Source organism: Pseudochaenichthys georgianus, chromosome 7 (assembly GCF_902827115.2).
Source record: "Pseudochaenichthys georgianus chromosome 7, fPseGeo1.2, whole genome shotgun sequence".
Classification (NCBI taxonomy): domain Eukaryota; kingdom Metazoa; phylum Chordata; class Actinopteri; order Perciformes; family Channichthyidae; genus Pseudochaenichthys; species Pseudochaenichthys georgianus.
Genome location: NC_047509.1, coordinates 5088863 through 5106673, shown reverse-complemented (window position 1 = coordinate 5106673; position 17811 = coordinate 5088863). Strand labels below are relative to the sequence as shown.

General features: G+C 44.9%; 2 protein-coding genes across 3 annotated transcripts; both read left to right on the top strand.

Annotated features, from left to right (window-relative positions):
* The first annotated feature begins 7506 nt into the window (after positions 1-7506).
* Positions 7507-8136, top strand: g0s2 (G0/G1 switch 2). Its single transcript, XM_034087744.2, has 2 exons — positions 7507-7601; positions 7714-8136. Exon 2 carries the CDS (start codon positions 7723-7725, stop codon positions 8047-8049), a length of 327 nt encoding a protein of 108 aa, XP_033943635.1. The 5' UTR covers positions 7507-7601; positions 7714-7722; the 3' UTR covers positions 8050-8136.
* A 736-nt stretch (positions 8137-8872) lies between these two features.
* taf8 (TAF8 RNA polymerase II, TATA box binding protein (TBP)-associated factor) lies at positions 8873-17806 on the top strand. 2 transcript variants are annotated; one of them, XM_034086675.2, is made up of 8 exons: positions 8873-9051; positions 10031-10190; positions 14815-14913; positions 14991-15053; positions 15180-15304; positions 15491-15638; positions 16063-16205; positions 17491-17806. In XM_034086675.2, the coding sequence occupies exons 1-8, from the start codon at positions 9004-9006 to the stop codon at positions 17629-17631; spliced, it is 927 nt and encodes a 308-aa protein (XP_033942566.1). In that variant the 5' UTR covers positions 8873-9003; the 3' UTR covers positions 17632-17806. The 2 variants fall into 2 exon arrangements, with proteins under 2 accessions (XP_033942566.1, XP_033942567.1); XM_034086676.2 differs by having other exon boundaries at positions 8873-9233.
* The last annotated feature ends 5 nt before the right edge of the window (positions 17807-17811 follow it).

Genomic DNA, 17811 nt, shown 5'->3' with positions numbered 1-17811 from the left:
ACACACACACACACACACACACACACACACACACACACACACACACACACACACACACACAACACACACACACACACACACACACATACACACACATACATTACACACTCTCTCTCTCGCACACAGACACACACACACACACACACACACACACACACACACACACACACACACACACACACACACACACACACACACACACACACACACACACACACACACACACACACACACACACACACACACACACACACACACACACACACACACACACACACACGCCTCACTGTAACTCAGATGCGCAGGCTAGGCTTCAGTAAACAGGCAGTCCAGGCAGTGTTGAAGAGACTAAAGCTCCTTCGCGGTGAAGCATTCTCTGACCTCTGGACGCCTCATGAAGGTTAAATCACTATTCCTGTTTGTTTTGATCAGGGACTTTAATTCATCAGTGCACATTAAATGTCAAGATGTATTCAGATTGCGGATATGTTTAAGAAAATACACACAACGCAATACGATAAATTATTGTACATCATGTGTAAAATATTTTCCTTTCTTCTTGCAAAACTACATTTGTTAGTGCAATAGAATATATGAATCTGCATGTCTGCTGCTTTGAATATATACATATATATAAACAAGCCATAATGATATAAACTCATCCGGATAAACTCGTTTTTATTCTTTGTGTTGATTGCTTGTCGGTTTTATTTTTTTATTTCTAATGTATTTCAAATCCTTTTTAAAAAAGCTACAGACAAAACACATTATATATTTTCCAACAGTGTAAATGCCACAAGTGTATCGAGTATATATTGCCAACTCATAGCTTTCACATGCCATCGACCTGCTAGAATATAATGTGTGATTAGTATTCGCTGTGATAGGTGTTGCTGTAAGCGTTTCATTTAGCAGTTTCCGTTTCTCCGCTTTAGTCGATGCATCAGCAGCTGTTGATCGAGTCCATGTATTAGGAGGATCCCTGTGTGCTCATAAATAAAGCTTGTACAGAACCTGCATTGCTCTGCCGTTTTATTTGCCTCCATTTTTACTATTTCTTGTTTTAAAAATGACTCCACACCAACCATTAAAAAAACACTTTGTATGAATAATGAAATGTACATCATAAAACAAAGTGCAATGCTAATGTTCAACTGTGAGGAGGTTAAGATCTGCCCCTTCCACCGAGGTCTTCAAACCCGGCCTTAAGACCCTCTTCTTTCGGCAGGCCTTCCAATAAACTTTCAGCATGGTACACCTGGAGTACTGCCATTTGTATCGCTATCTCCGACTTTTATTTTTGTACTCTATTTTATTTTTTGATTTCTTCTTATTATTTGTTTAATCTCTCAAAGTGCATCAGTATCCCTTGTTGTGAAGCACTTCGAGATTTGTCTTGGCAGATGAGAAGCGCTATATAAATTAAATATATTATTATTATCTTATCTCTTATCACTTTTTATTTTGCGATATTTATTGTTGTCATTTCCTGTATTGACATGTATGTATTTGTTGTGCTTATTTAACACAGATCATGATGAAATAAATAGGCAACAAAAGGAAGAGACTAATTTTAAATATTTTACAAAATTACAAATTCTAAAAGTCAGTAAACATAAAGCAAAACAAACATGCAACATACACAAACCCAGTGTTTCCTTTTCCTTTTCACGTCTACAGGCCATATAAAACCTTCTATGTACACACACACACACACACACACACACACACACACACACACACACACACACACACACACACACACACACACACACACACACACACACACACACACACACACACACACACACACACACACACACACACACACGCTGAACACACACACGCCTATAACATTGTTGACTTGCGGAAGACCAGAGACAGACTATCCATTCAAGCAGAAGGAGCCAGAATTATAGGGCAGAGGTCTCCAAACAGTCTCAACCTTTTCTCCGAACTGGCGACCAGACACGCTCAGATCCCAGGCTGCTCAAAGAGGAAAGCTATTGACAGTGTATTTATAGAGATGTTACCGGCAGCGTTTGTGCAACGTGGGCACTATAACACTTCCTAACGGGGGAAAGGTTGTTCTTTTATTTGGCCACGTTTCCTCACAGCTGGGCAAAAAACAAAGAAGAAAAATGGCACCAGTCGTTTGGGATTAGGGTGTCCCTGTGCTCGTCTTTTGTACATGGAGGTACATTTGTTCCAATTGTATTTGGGTGAACAGATCAACAGTCCGTAGGTACATCTGTAAATGTAAAACACCTTACAGCAGGGGCGTCAAACTCAAATACACAGTGGGCCAAAATTAAAAAATGGGCACTAGTCGAGGGCCGGACTGGTTCAATGTTTATAGCTAAACTTATTGAAATGAATTTATTGCACATATTAAACCTGGAACTAACAAAGCTTAGATTATTGCCTATAAAAACAACATTAAACATGAATTAATTCTTATGGCTCTATCTGCAGCTTTTCCGGAGTAATTTCTTATGATTACATTTTCCCACAGGCCAACAACAGCTTCAACAAAACTATTCCCCTCTAAGAGAAAACCAAACATGCCCTGTTGTCGTGAGAGAGAAAGTGCAGAAGGAAACATCCATGTAAACTCAGTGTGCTGCTCTGTGATGCTAGTTCAAGCAGATACTTGGCATCTCATCTCGGGTGCAAGGTCATCAATGTTTGGGCTCAGGCTCTGAGCGGAGGAGACCCTCAGGATGGAGTGAAGGTGTGCGTTCAATATACCGGCGGGCCAGATAGTATTTAGAAATTATCCTGCGGGCCGAAAGTAAATCCAACCCGGGCCTGATTTGGCCCCCGGGCCTTGAGTTTGACACATGTGCCTTACACAAATGCAAAAATGAAAATATTGAAATTCAGCAATATTATTTGTTTCTAAACATCCATCCATCTTCTCCCGCTTATCCGTGGTCGGGTCGCGGGGGTAGCAGTTCCAGCAGTTCCAGCAGAGAGCCCCACACTTCCTTTTCCCTGGCGACATCAACCAGCTCTGACTGGGGGATCCCAAGGTGCTCCCAGGCCAGCGAAGAGATATAATCCCTCCACCTGGTCCTAGGTCTACCCCTTGGTCTCTTCCCAGCTGGACGTGCCTGGAACACCTCCCTAGGGAGGCGCCCAGGTGGCATCCTAACTAGGTGCCCGAACCACCTCAACTGGCTCCTTTCGACGAGAAGGAGGAGCGGCTCAACTCCGAGTCCCTCCCTGATGACCGAACTTCTCACCTTATCTCTAAGGGAGACACCAGCCACCCGGCGGAGGAAACCCATCTCGGCCGCTTGTATCCGCGATCTCGTTCTTTCGGTCATGACCCATCCTTCATGACCATAGGTGAGGGTAGGAACGAAAATGGCCCGGTAGACAGAGAGCTTTGCCTTCTGGCTCAGCTCCCTTTTCGTCACAACGGTGCGGTAAAGCGACTGCAGTACCGCTCCCGCTGCTCCGATTCTCCGGCCCATCTCACGCTCCATTGTTCCCTCATTCGAGAACAAGACCCCGAGATACTTGAACTCCTTCACTTGGGGTAAGGACTCATTCCCTACTTGGAGTGGACAGTCCATCGGTTTCCTGCTGAGAACCATGGCCTCAGATTTGGAGGTGCTGATCCTCATCCCAGCCGCTTCACACTCGGTTGCGAACCGATCCAGTGAGTGCTGAAGGTCGCAGACCGATGAAGCCATCAGAACCACATCATCTGCAAAAAGCAGTGGTGCAATCCTTAGTCCACCGAACTGCAGACCCCCCCCCCTCCCCCACGACTACGCCTCGAAATCCGATCCATGTATATTACAAACAGGATTGGTGACAAAGCGCAGCCCTGGCGGAGGCCAACCCTCACCGGAAATGGGTCCGACTTACTGCCGAGGACCCGGACACAGCTCTCGCTTTGGGAGTACAGAGATTGGATGGCCCTGAGTAGAGACCCCCTCACCCCATACTCCCGCAGCACCTCCCACAGTAACTCCCTGGGAACTCGGTCATACGCCTTCTCCAAGTCTACAAAACACATGTAGACCGGATAAGCGTACTCCCAGGCCCCCTCCAGGATCCTTGCGAGAGTAAAAAGCTGATCCGTCATTCCACGACCAGGACGGAATCCGCATTGTTCCTCCTCAATCTGAGGTTCGACAATCGGCCTGACCCTCCTTTCGAGTACCTTGGAGTAAACTTTCCCGGGGAGGCTGAGTAGTGTGATGCCTCTGTAATTGGCACACACCCTCTGATCCCCCTTTTTGAAAAGGGGGACCACCACCCCGGTCTGCCACTCCTTCAGTACTGTTTCCGACTTCCACGCAACGTTGATGAGACGTGTCAACCATGACAGTCCCTCAAAACCCAGAGCCTTCAGCATTTCCGGGCGGATCTCATCCACCCCCGGGGCTTTGCCACTGTGGAGTTGTTTGACGACCTCAGTGACCTCCCCCCGGGAGATTGGTGTTGATCCCCCGTCATACTCCAGCTCTGCCTCTAACATAGAGGGCGGAGTTGTCGGGTTCAGGAGTTCCTCAAAGTGTTCCTTCCAACGCCCTAACACTCCATCAGTTGAGGTCAACAACATCCCGTCCTTACTGTACACAGCTTGGATGGTTCCCTGCTTCCCCCTCCTGAGGTGTCGGACAGTTTTCCAGAACAACTTTGGTGCCGCCCGAAAGTCCTTCTCCATGTCTTCTCCGAACTTCTCCCACACCCGCTGCTTTGCCTCGGCCACGGATGAGGCTGCTGCCCTTCGGGCCTGTCGGTACCTTGCAACTGCCTCGGGAGTCCCCCGGGATAACAAATCCCTGAAGGCCTCCTTCTTCAGTCGGACGGCTTCCCTGACCACCGGTGTCCACCACGAGGTTCGAGGGTTACCGCCCCTGGAGGCACCTAGGACCTTGAGACCACAGCTCCCCGCCGCGGCTTCGGCAATAGAGGCTTTGAACACCGACCACTCTGGTTCAATGTCCCCAACCTCCACAGGAATGCCTGAAAAGCTCCGCCGGAGGTGTGAGTTGAAGGCCTCCTGAACTTGGGCCTCCTCCAGACGTTCCCAGTTCACCCGAACTACACGTTTGGGCTTACCAGGTCTATCCAGAGGCTTCCCCCGCCACTCGACCCAACTCACCACCAGATGGTGATCAGTTGACAACTCCGCCCCTCTCTTTACCCGAGTGTCCAAAACATACGGCCTCAGGTCCGATGATACGATAACGAAATCGATCATGGACCTTCTGCCTAGGGTGCTCTGGTACCACGTACACTTATGAGCATCCTTATGCTCGAACATGGTGTTTGTTATGGCCAATCCATGACTAGCACAGAAGTCCAGTAACAAACCACCACTCCGGTTCAGATCAGGGGGGCCGTTCCTCCCAATCACGCCCCTCCAAGTGTCTCCATCATTGCCCACATGTGCGTTGAAGTCTCCCAGCAAGACTAAGGAGTCCCCTTCAGGAGCCCCATACAGGACTCTTTCCAGGGTCTCCAAGAAGGCTGTATACTCTGAACTGCTGTTGGGTACATAAGCACACACAACAGTCAGAGTTTTCCCCCCCATAACCCGCAGGCGTAGGGAGGCGACCCTCTCGTCCACTGGGGTAAACTCCAACAACGAAGCACCTAACCGGGGACTTGTGAGTATCCCCACACCCGCCCGGCGCCTCACACCTTGAGCAACTCCGGAGAAGAATAGAGTCCAACCCCTATCCAGAAGTAAGGTTCCAGAGCCGACGCTGTGCGTAGAGGTGAGCCAACCAGCCAACCAGATCCAACTGGTACCGCTCCACCTCCCGCACAAGCTCCGGCTCCTTCCCCCCCAGAGAGGTGACGTTCCACGTCCCCAAAGCCAGCTTCTGTCGCCCGGGTCTGGTCCGTCGAGACCCTCCGCTTTCACTGCCACCCTTCTGGCAGCGCACCCGACCCCATGGCTGTTTCCCGTAGGTGGTGGCCCGCGGGACGGAGAAGCGGAGGTGTTGCCCACGTTGCCTTTTCGGGCTGGGCCCGGCCGGGCTCCGTGGCAAGCCCGGCCACCAGACACTCGCCGACGAGTCCTCCTTCTGGGCCTGGCTCCAGAAGGGGACCCCGGGCTTCCTCCGGGCCGGGTATCCTCACTTCTTGGTTTTTCTTTCATGAGGTCTTTTGAACCGATCTTAGTCTGGCCCCTTGCCTGAGACCAATCTGCCATGGGAGACCCTACCAGGAACACAAGGTTCCAGACAACACAGCCCCCAGGTTCATCAGGGCACACAAACCTCTCCACCACGGTAAGGTGCTGGTTCTTCAGAGAGGTTTCTAAACAATGAATATTAAGTAGAAAATAATGATGGTGTTCACGCCGACGTGAGCAGATATAAGGGTTACCATCGTAATCTTATAAGTGTTGCATGTAAGCATGCTAACATTTGCTCATTACTACTGAACACAGGGAAAGCTGAGGGAAGTTTTTATTCAAGTACTCTACAAATTGAAATGTTGGAATGATGAAACGTATGTTTGCTGATCCCTTCATCCTGAGGGGACCATCAATGTGTGGAACAAAGTTTAAAATTACTCCAATGGTTGTTGAGATATTTCAAGACATAAATAAATGTCAACCTGCTGGTGGTGCTACAGGGAAGGTCAGGGGATCACCTACATGTTTGCGTGATGGACCAAAGTACACTGACAGACAGAAACCAACCCTGTCCACTTTTAAAGATGCGACAAAGCTATAAATCAAACTGGATTAAACGTCATGGTGCAAAGTGTCTCGGAAACGGTGTGCAGATGTCTCGTCTCGGTTGTCATTTTCTCTGAGAACTGATGATATGTGTCTCTGTGACAAAGATCAGACACATTTCACAACTCACTCGTCTGCTTGCCTGTCCTGAGGGGACAAGGTCAAAGGGCAGGGAGTTTCAGATGGGGAAACACACACACACACACACACACACACACACACACACACACACACACACACACACACACACACACACACACACACACACAACACACACACACACACACACACACACACACACCACACACACACACACACACACACACACACACACACCACACACACACACACACACACACACACACACACACACACACACACACACACACACACACACACACACTGTAGGCTATTTTTCTTACATGTACAGCACTTTGGCTCGACCAAAAATCGTTTATAAATGTGTTATATAAATAAATATTGATTTGATTGATTTGACACACACACACACACACACACACACACACACACACACACACACACACACACACACACACACACACACACACACACACACACACACACACACACACACACACACACACACACACAACCATGTTAACCCTCTCACACGACCTCATGGTCAGCTCCATGGTCAGATCAGCTCAGGACAGCATGATGTATCTTCTTGTCCTAGAGACCCATGCCCTTTTACCCAGCCAGCCTCATGAAGCCGTCACCACTGTGGGAGGTGGCCTGGCTCCACTTGGGTTTAAATGGCAAGATCTGCCTTCATCTCTCTGCCTGTGAATTCCAGACTTGGCCGAACATTAAAACAAAGCATTTTCTTCTCCAAAAAGAGTTTGGAGTGTGTGACAAAGTGAGTATACGCATATCAAGTATCCAAAAGACTTTAATACAAATAGTTCTCTGACAGTTTTCTCTAACAAACTTCTGTCTTTTTTTTCTTTCTTTGTCCTTCTCTTGCAAAGCATCACACTATGGACACCTTTGGAGAGATCATCCCGTTTGCTAAGGAGATGCTGACCCAGAGGCCCAGCCTCAGCATGCTGAAGCTCTACATGCTGGGCTCCACTCTGGTGGTGCTGGGAGTCGTGGGAGGACTGGTGGAAACTGTTCTCCTGCCGTTTGGGGAGCAGGAAACTGTTGAGGATGCTCCAGGAGAGCTCATCATGGAGAAGAAGCCAGACATGACCGCGGTCAGCCCTGAAGAGGATGACGTGTACGAGACGGAGCTGATGGAGGCCAAGGCCAAGCACCTGGTGATGGGCCGGAGGAGAAGCTCCATCCGCTTACTTGGTTCTTAAGGAAACCCTCCTCTACTGGTGTAAATGGACACAACACTTAAAATGTTAATGGTAATGGTGCTAAATTAAATCACCACGTTGAACTTGTCCCTTTGTACTCGTTTTTTTATTTCAGATTTGGTTAAACATGAAAGAAATGATATACAATGCAGGCTAATGTCTGGCTGCTGGGCAGCAGATACTTGTGGATGTGACTTGATGAATGTGTTGGGAAAAATGGAATGTGTGATTAAATTCGTTTTGCACTCGAATAAAGCTATTTTTCAGCTAGCAACTCAATCAGGTCTTATTTTAGAGTGGTACTTTGTACATGTTGCAAGAAGATCAAATATATCAAATAGATATAATAAAGAATAGATTGTACATAAAAATACTCAATTACAGGTTAAAGACTTACATTTTGTTCCCTAATATGTAAAGGATGTAAATATTGTGATCGAAACGTAGGCCTTCTTGAAGTATGAAAAGTAAAAGTACACATTCTGCATAAAATGTATTCCTGTCAGCATAGATATAAATCAAATAATAGAGGATGATGTCTTTAGTTGTTCAATATTTATAATCCGGATGTGTTATTTTTCTAAAGTGGCCCATTCTGCATAAGGAAAACGTTTGTTACGTTAAGAATATTTGGCTGATTGATCTTCAGCAACGCAAATGTGTAACTCAAGCAATTAGACGAATAGAGTAAACATTAGTACAGTAACTGAATAAAACTACCATCATGTCATCCCAAGTCACTGACAGATTGACAGTGTGTGTAATTCTACAAACAACCACTAGGTGGCGGCAGTAAATACATATTGGGTTCATTTCAATTTCTGCAAACCGGAAACGACGAAATAGATCCTTGTTTACTAACCGCGGCTAAAACTGCAGTCGAAGAAATTAATGTTTGGTTACGATAGAATTAAATTACTTAACTCCAACGAGAAACAGTACACCAAATAAGATATGGCGGACCCTGCGGTGGCCTCGGGGGCCGCACTGAGTGCAGGAGGGGTAAGAGACGGCTTTTATACTCACCGTCATTAGCATTATGAAGCTAACTGAGCTGTAGGTGTTTTGCTAACTGTTAGCTGTTAGATGGAAGACACTCGTCTGTGCTGAATGTGTCTCAATAACTTAAAATAACTTCTCCTAAATACACAATGAGCCTGCTGTACCTCATCACAGACGACAAGGTTAGCTACATCACCGTACTAATGTTACTAATGTGCATGTAAAAGCTAATGAATGGTAATTTAACCGTCGCGAAAAATCTAAGTATCGTTATGGGTTACATTTACAAGGCATGTGGACATGTTTCTAACGCTACAGACTTTATAACTATACTTACCAGCTAACAATGTGACTGATATGATGTGTACAGTAGGGTTGTTAGTGTAGGTACAATTATCTGTATGCGTTGCCCTGCGTTACACCTGCTAATGTGTAGCTACATGTGCTCCTGTAACAATAATTCAAGCCTGTCAACAAGCAGTGGTGGAAAATACCTAACAAGAAGTACATAAACTAAAGTTGTAGTTTAAAAACAATTAACATACTTGTATTTTACTTGAGTATTATCATATACTCAGTAGTTTGCAAAGTATCTATAATTGTTTTTCTCTTTAACATTGACGTTATTGACCAACCAGAATAATGTCATGGGAAAGACTGCGAAAGGTACATGAACTGATGGACTGTAATTAAGTTCACTTAAGTATTTCCCTTTAAGGCTACTTGTACTTATTCTTCACTGCAGCTCAGAACATCTTAAGAAACTTAACGTCTTAAGGTAGAACACTTCTTAAACTAAATTAGCTTGGCCCATTAAAACCCTTGTAATGTCATACTCTCATATTGTTGTAACTGAGCTTTGTTCCCGCCCTTATAGTCAACGTTATGTTGTTCTTCTTTCATACTGTGATGATCGTTTGTCCTCTTGGGGGCCTTTCTTCTCACCTACTTGATGTGTTGTTCCTTGCATGTGTTCCAGCGGGGGAGTGGGGGTAAAGCCGCCACCAGCCCAGCAGAGAACTACCACTTGGCGCGGCGCCGCACCCTGCAGGTCGTGGTCAGCGCCCTGCTGACAGAGAGCGGCTTCGAGAGCGCCGAGAAGGCAGCCGTAGAGACGCTCACTGAGATGATGCAGAGCTGTACGTATCAACACTCGAGTGGAGCTTCGTTTATCCTTAGAGATGCACATTTTATTGGTGGACCGAGATTACAAAGAGTGTGACGCATTTTCATTTGCAAAGCGCAGTCATGTCTATCTTACTGTAAGCGAGATCACACATTTATCAAATATCTCTTTTGTGTGCCGAGATTTGGGGCAAAAAGAAAACCTTTCTCTGTTGAAATCTTTGTGCGGGCCCCTTTTGTGTGGATAGTGATTGGATCTCATTCTTCATTATTGTTGATGACATTGAGTTGGATTTGTTGGATCAGTACGAACCCTGGTACCGACCGCATTATGTGGGCCAAGTCCACTTTGCTCCACATTCAATACATCATGTATTTGCTGCTATGAGCACACTTTTAACTTCCTGCATCTGCTTGAGTCAAATATTGCATTTGAATGTGAAAGCAGTGACAGGATTGACTTGACGGCGCCATTCAGGCTCTACCTTTCACTAATATAACATGATAGAAGGCTTGTTCCCTATATATGACTCGTCACTAGGGATGGGTATCGTTAAGGTTTTAACGGTACTGCTACTTTTATCGATACCGCTTATCGGTCCGGTCTTTTAACGGTACAAAACTAACATTGCTTTTTATGTTGTTTTTATATTTCACATCAAAAGAAACGACAATGTTTTAACACATCGTATTAAATAATGTGATGACAGAATAGCTGAAACTTTAACAAAATAAATAACTCAGTTACCTCTACTCATTAACCCATGTTTGTATCATGGAGTTAACTGCGTGTGTTGCTGCTAGCACACGGAACACCTGACGTGGAAACGTTCCTCGTGGACGGGGCTGCAGAGCTGCTAGAAAGACAGTCGAACCCGGTCCATGTAAAATGCAAATGTTTAGACAAATTGCTCGTGTTACCGCCCTTACATGCTAAACTCTTATCGCACTTTAGGCAACGAGCATCGAGACGGTTAAAGTTTAACCACCTCGGAGAGCGTTCTCTCCGCCATCTCCTCCGTGTGTGTGTGTTGCTGCGTGTAGCAGCTGCGTGTGTGTAACCTGCCCCGCCCCCTCGCACACAGACGGGAGAGAGATCGAAAATACAAAAAATAATCATAAACGCATTTTGCAGTCTTTTTGCGTATTAGAAACGGAGTTGGCGAAACTAAAACTGCAATATAATGTTTGTGTAGCAATAATACATAAGACATATATTTTTTAGATGTCTCCAGTACCGATAAAAATACCGTTAACGTCGGAGCTTAACGGTGCCACGGTCTTTAATAATTCAGCCCCGGGGCTCGGTACTAGTGTTAATTTCGTCAGCTATTTTTTTATTTAGTTTTAGTCTTAGTCCTGTGTTAAATTTCCTTTTTAGTTTTAGTCATATTTAGTCACCTTCATCCTGTTTTTATTTAGTCAAGTTTTAGTCGACTAAAAGTCTGAGCATTTTAGTCTTATTTTAGTCAAAGAAAACTAATTATTTTAGTCTACTTTTTGTCAATGAAAACTTTTGAGTCTTTTTTAGTCATCAGATTATATAGAACATTTCAGTCAAACTAGTCTAGCCATAGTATATATAAATAAATAAGATTATCTTGTCCTTATTTGATGAAAAACAGGTTGAATGATTTAAGAAAGCAGCTTTGCAGAGAGTATCTGCTCAGGTTTGTGGTGGTTTTACCAGCTGTGTTATGGCCACATTGCTTCCCTTCTGATAAAACAATGCATTCGCTTTTTTTCTCCGCCTCATTGTAGCGAAAATGGGCCCAAATATCACATCGTTTCTTTCTCCCAAGCAGTGGTGGCTTTAGACTTTTTCGTTGTCAGTCATTTTGACGGACAGGATCGTAACATTTCCGTCATAATCCATTATTACCCGTCGAGTGCACAATGTATCACTCACTCGCGCTGACGGGGGGTATTCGGTTAACGCGAGTGCGACCACTGCTCCTAAGCCCTGTTGTTGCCATTTTATTTTCTGTTAAATAAGGTTAGTTAGACCACCCGAGTCTTCCTGACAGTTCATATTGTACCGCTGCCCGGTGTAATTCAAATGTACCGCAGCGCGCAGCACAGAAACAGCTGCTGCCCAGCGCAGCACCGGAAATGGAACTGCTGGGAGAAAAACTCCCAAAGATTTTGTCATAGTTTTTATTTAGTAAACTACATTTTCGTCTCGTCACTTTTCGTCAACGATATTGCATGATGATTTCGTTACAGTTATTGTTTACTGCCGTCGGTGCCGTCTCGTCATCGTCTCGTTTTCGTCATGGAAAAAAAGGTCGTTGACGAACATATTTCGTCATAGTTTTAGTCAACGAAATTAACACTACGGTACCCATCCCTACTCATTACAGTCCATAAACCTCATCATGGAAACTCATCACAATCAACCTATTGAGTCTTTTTAATCATCATTTTGTGCTTCCACATATTCCACCAAAAGGTATTACTGCACACAAATTAAATATCATCTCTGTGACTCATGCATTTATTATTTATGCCAAATGATCCGCCTTCATGAGCAGAGTTTGAGTATCCTGTTGGTGGACTGCACTTACTGTAAGTGTCTGGATAACAGCTACATGTAGTCTACGGCAGGGGTTCCCAGCCTTTACTGATTTTAATATTTACTCACCAGCAGCAGCAACAGAGGCTAATTGCATGTAACAGCCTGAACAAATACTAGAACAATATGTATCCAAAACATATTAACAACGTTTAAAAAAGAACCGGTGCCGTTTTTCGGAAAACCAAAAAACCGACGTTATTCAGTTTTTAAACCAAAACGGGAAAACAGATAAATCAACTGTGTGTGTGTGTGTGTGTGTGTGTGTGTGTGTGTGTGTGTGTGTGTGTGTGTGTGTGTGTGTGTGTGTGTGTGTGTGTGTGTGTGTGTGTGTGTGTTTTTCCCCATCTGAAACTCCCTGCCCTTTGACCTTGTCCCCTCAGGACAGGCAAGCAGACGAGTGAGTTGTGAAATGTGTCTGATCTTTGTCACAGAGACACATATCGTCAGTTCTCGGAGAAAATGACAACCGAGACGAGACGTCTGCACACCGTGTCCGAGACACTTTGCGGGTGCAACAATTAAACACTTTTTGAAAAAAATATTAAGATAAAATATTTTTATATATTTACAATTCTGCAAATATTACGATAAACTCACAGCTATTTCGCAGCCCGGCAGTAACACCTCCACGGCCCGGTACCGGTCCGCGGACCGGGGGTTGGGAACCCCTGGTCTAATGCAGGGGTTCCCAACCCCCGGGCCGCGAAATAGCTGTGAGTTTATCGTAATATTTGCAGAATTATAAATATATATACAAATATTTTATCATAATATTTTTTTCAAAAAGTGTTTCATTTTCACACCTATACCAGTGATATTATTTCATCCAGTAGCCTAGTTAATCTTTCACCAGATAACCGTTGAAAATGGCTTTTATGATGTTCCGAGGGATTCGGCGGATCAGCGGTCTCAGCCTCTCGTGCGCACGAGAAAGTTACCGGTGCGCCAAGTAGGAAGAGGAGAGCACAGGAAACAACCGTTTAATTGCAGACTGTTATGTTTATGTGGGGAAATGGCAGTGCATACATTATTTGAGATATATTTCAAACTCGGACTTCATTTTAAGGACATGTCGGCCAGGGGTGCAGAGCTATATGTTTAAGCACCGGATTGGCAAAACAGGAGAGTAAACCAGTCTGCCTGGATCTATGAATTCATGTCCGGGACTCTCACGGTATCTGCTGCCCGCAGCTGTTTTATAGAAGGAACACCTCCTTCACTTCATGAAATGGCTGCATTATCAGGATGCAGCGGGACGTGTAACTCCGCCTCTGAGAAGTGCAGCACCAGCGGCTATAGAAGTGACTTTTTACGCACCGCCTTCGCTGTTTACCTTCATCAGAACAGCTTAAGAGTGACTGCAGAGTGACACATCGAACTGCCCGATTACTCCCCCTTTTATTCGTTTTAGTGTGTGTGTGTGTGTGTGTGTGTGTGTGTGTGTGTGTGTGTGTGTGTGTGTGTGTGTGTGTGTGTGTGTGTGTGTGTGTGTGTGTGTGTGTGTGTGTGTGTGTGTGTGTGTGTGTGTGTGTGTGTGTGTGTGTGTGTGTGTGTGTGTGTGTGTGTGTGTGTGTGTGTGTGTGTGTGTGTGTGTGTGTGACCATGAACAGTAATTTACACACATCTGGCTAACTCCAGAGGCAGCCTATATGCGGGCGTTCCCAAAAGAAGTTAGTTTAATCTTAATCTCGATGTAGTGCTAAGTGCGCCTTCTCCTCGTTTTCCCATCACTGGATTATCCGTAAATCATACAAACAAAACCAAAGCGTTGATTTATCTGTTTTCCCGTTTTGGTTTAAAAACTGAATAATGTCGGGTTTTTTTAAACGTTGTTAATGTTTTGGATGCATATTGTTCTAGCAGTTGTTCAGGCTGTTGCATACAATTAGCCTCTGTTGCTGCTGCTGGTGAGTAAATATTAAAATCAGTTAAAATTCACAACCGGTCCGCGATTTCTTTTTTTGAATGTATCTGCCGGTCCTGGGCTCAGTAAAGGCGGGGAACCCCTGGTCTAATGCAGAGTCCTTCTTAACCCAGTGTTGTTTTGGTCCCTTCTCCAGATATAACTGAAATAGGTCGGTGTGCTAAAGCTTACTGTGAACACACAGCCAGAAGCGTCCCCACCCTCTCGGATACCGTGGTCACACTCATTGAAATGGGTAAGTACCAGTGGCGCCGACATATCGACTGCACACGGGGACGCAGAGGACTTGATTCCCTGTTCGTGTCACTGCAGGTTTCAACGCAGACACCCTGCCTGTGTATGCCAAGAGATCACAGAGGATGGTGATAACTGCCCGTAAGTACACACTCTGCCACACACTTAGTATGGATTAGGAAATTGACGAGTAATGGTCGTCTCACTTTCTAAATTGGATCTTTATTTGAAAAATATAGTTAAACGTATTCTTTCTGTCGCCTTCAGCTCCAGTGACGAACCAGCCTGTGACCCCCAGAGCTCTGTCAGCGGGACAGAAACGCACACACCCTGCTTACATCCAAGGCCACTTCCCAGAATTCCCTGACCCTCACACCTACATCAAAACACCCGTGAGTAAAGACTGTTATAAAGGTCCCCAAACAAATCCTGACCCAATGCCATTTTGCATGAAATGTGTAATGTTGCCCTTCAGTTCCTCCACTCGTCAGGGCGTGAGCCAGCCGGCCCCTCTTAATGTCTGACGGATGGAATTCAGAAGGTGAAGTGTTTTTCATTCGTGTTTGATCTCCACTCAGACATTCAGAGAGCCTGTGTCGGACTACCAAGTCGTGAGAGAGAAGGCAGCGAGTCAGAGGAGAGACGTGGAGCGAGCGCTCACTCGCTTCATGGCGAAGACCGGGGAGACCCAGAGCCTTTTCAAAGACGACATCACTGCCTTCCCATGTGAGCGATGACAACAAGAGAGCCTGTCTTTCCAAACTCTGTTGCAACACGATGGAGAGAAACCATGGGCACGACCATTTCTTAATAAGAGCAAAACACACACTATACATTCTCATTCTCATTGTTTTGGGTGTCTTTGTAGTTACTTTATGTCCTCTGTTGGTTTTGCTGCTTTTCATAGTCGCCATAAGTGTCATGGCCGCTGTTTTTCATCTTTTGGCAGTCTTTGTATATTTCTCTCATTTTACTACTTTTTAAAGAAGGGTTTCTTCCTAGTTGTTTTTTGTCCATCGAGGGACTTGAGTCATTCTGCAGGTCAAAGCCAGCCTGTGTCTGTGAAGGCAGTTCGGTGATCCAACCATGGTCTGCCACGGAAAGTCGTATTTGTCTTTACGTCATTGCTTATCTCTGTGATTGTTCTCAGTGATCGCAGCCCAGCCGAGCTCCATCCCGTATCTCAGCGCGCTCCTGCCCTCGGAGCTGGAGCTGCAGACTCTGGAGGAGACGGACTCCTCGGAGCAGGACGACCAGACCGACAGCGAGAACGCAGCAGGGAACATCACCAATGTAAGTCACTTAAAACAAAAAAAAATACTTTTGTTTATATATTTTCTTTTATAGTAAAAATGTCATTTAGTTCAAAAATAAAGTCATAGTATAGAATGTCCAAAATAAAGTCAAACGGAACCTTGCCTAAAATCCCCAAAAGTCAGACGTTATAGTATGTCAACAAGAAAATGATGGAAAGCCATAGTATAATATTTTCAAAGAGAAGTCCTAGTTAAGTAAAAAAGTCCTAATAGTATGTCGATAAAATATCACAGGGTAGTTCGTTAAACTTCTTTAAGTCAAGGTGACATGTCATGCTTTTCCGGTTATTACCCGTCCCCTTGTGTTATGAAGGTTTTTATGCATGTAAACGGTCTGCAGAGTCAAAACCCTCAAAGTACACCCTGTAGCGAGTAAACTCTAAAACAGAAAATACCTCCCCAAAACGCCTCGTTGGAGATACGTCACTGTCCATTTGATTCTTCCGGGGACATCATGATGTCATGTCGTCCCCGGAACGAAATGGACCAATCCGTGGAGCCGTTACGTTATGTCCGCGGAGCTGTTACGTTAAGCCCCCGCTGATTGGTCCAAATTGACCAATCCACGGACTTCCTCACACACTCAGTGCATGCAGCTCTGCTGATCTCTCCTCCCTGGCTGCAGGCTGATAACAGACAGTTGGGATCGCGGCGAAATTCTAAACGAGCCGTTTAGTGGAGAGAGTGAATACACATACTTTACAGAGATGCTGTATGCGAAACCAATGTGAGTTTGGAACATTGCACAGTATAAATATATTCTAGTATACCTCAACAATGGAATTATGATCAGTGGAAATGGCCATGACATGTGACCTTTAAAGTAATGACGATTGTTAAGGGAAAAACATATATAGGTGTTTATCTCAAACAAATTAAGTCAAAGTAAGACATTCAACAGGAAGGTAATGTTAAGTATGCAATCAGCTCAAACATTTTAAATGTGACAACTTAAAATGGAAGGAACAGAACATATAGCAAAGCAGATAATCAGTTTAAGGTGACATAAAATCACAAACGGGTAAACCGACACAAAAGCTTCCAGACAAGAACGCGCCAAGTTGAATTTAAATAATAAAATGTGCTTTATACATAATAAATATTTCATATTACCAAAGCTACATATTTTGAGAACATTTAAGAGAGATAAGATTCCAAGTCACCCAGCAATAAAGCAAAATAAATGCTGTAAACGTGATTAGCGTGTATGGTAGTGTTTAGCAACGATAGCTCTTAAAGAAATGTTTCCGTGTCCCTCTCAGGACGATCCAGAAGCGGACAAAGAGAACTCCATGCTTCCTCCCAGCAGCGTGGTTCCCTCCGTAAAGGCCACGGAGGACAGCGTGATCGACAACCCTTACCTCCGGCCGGTCAAGAAGCCCAAAGTGAGGAGGAAGAAATGAGCTCTTTATGAACCACAGACTCTCAGTTGCCATAGCGATCAGCACTGCTGTTGGATTTTTGTATACCGACGGACTTCTATTGAAGAAATCCATTTCCATTTTTCAGCCAGAACTCACTTTGTCAAAAACTTGTAAGCAACATCACGGTGTAAAATACAAACAATACAGTCATTTTGTGAA

Bases quoted from the DNA above. Each gene is read 5' to 3' on its own strand.
- g0s2 (XM_034087744.2), top strand. From the start codon at position 7,723: ATGGACACCTTTGGAGAGATCATCCCGTTTGCTAAGGAGATGCTGACC.
- taf8 (XM_034086675.2), top strand. From the start codon at position 9,004: ATGGCGGACCCTGCGGTGGCCTCGGGGGCCGCACTGAGTGCAGGAGGG. The intron at 15,054-15,179 runs GTAAGTACACAC...TGTCGCCTTCAG, and splicing joins GAGGATGGTGATAACTGCCC to CTCCAGTGACGAACCAGCCT. The intron at 15,639-16,062 runs GTGAGCGATGAC...GATTGTTCTCAG, and splicing joins CGACATCACTGCCTTCCCAT to TGATCGCAGCCCAGCCGAGC.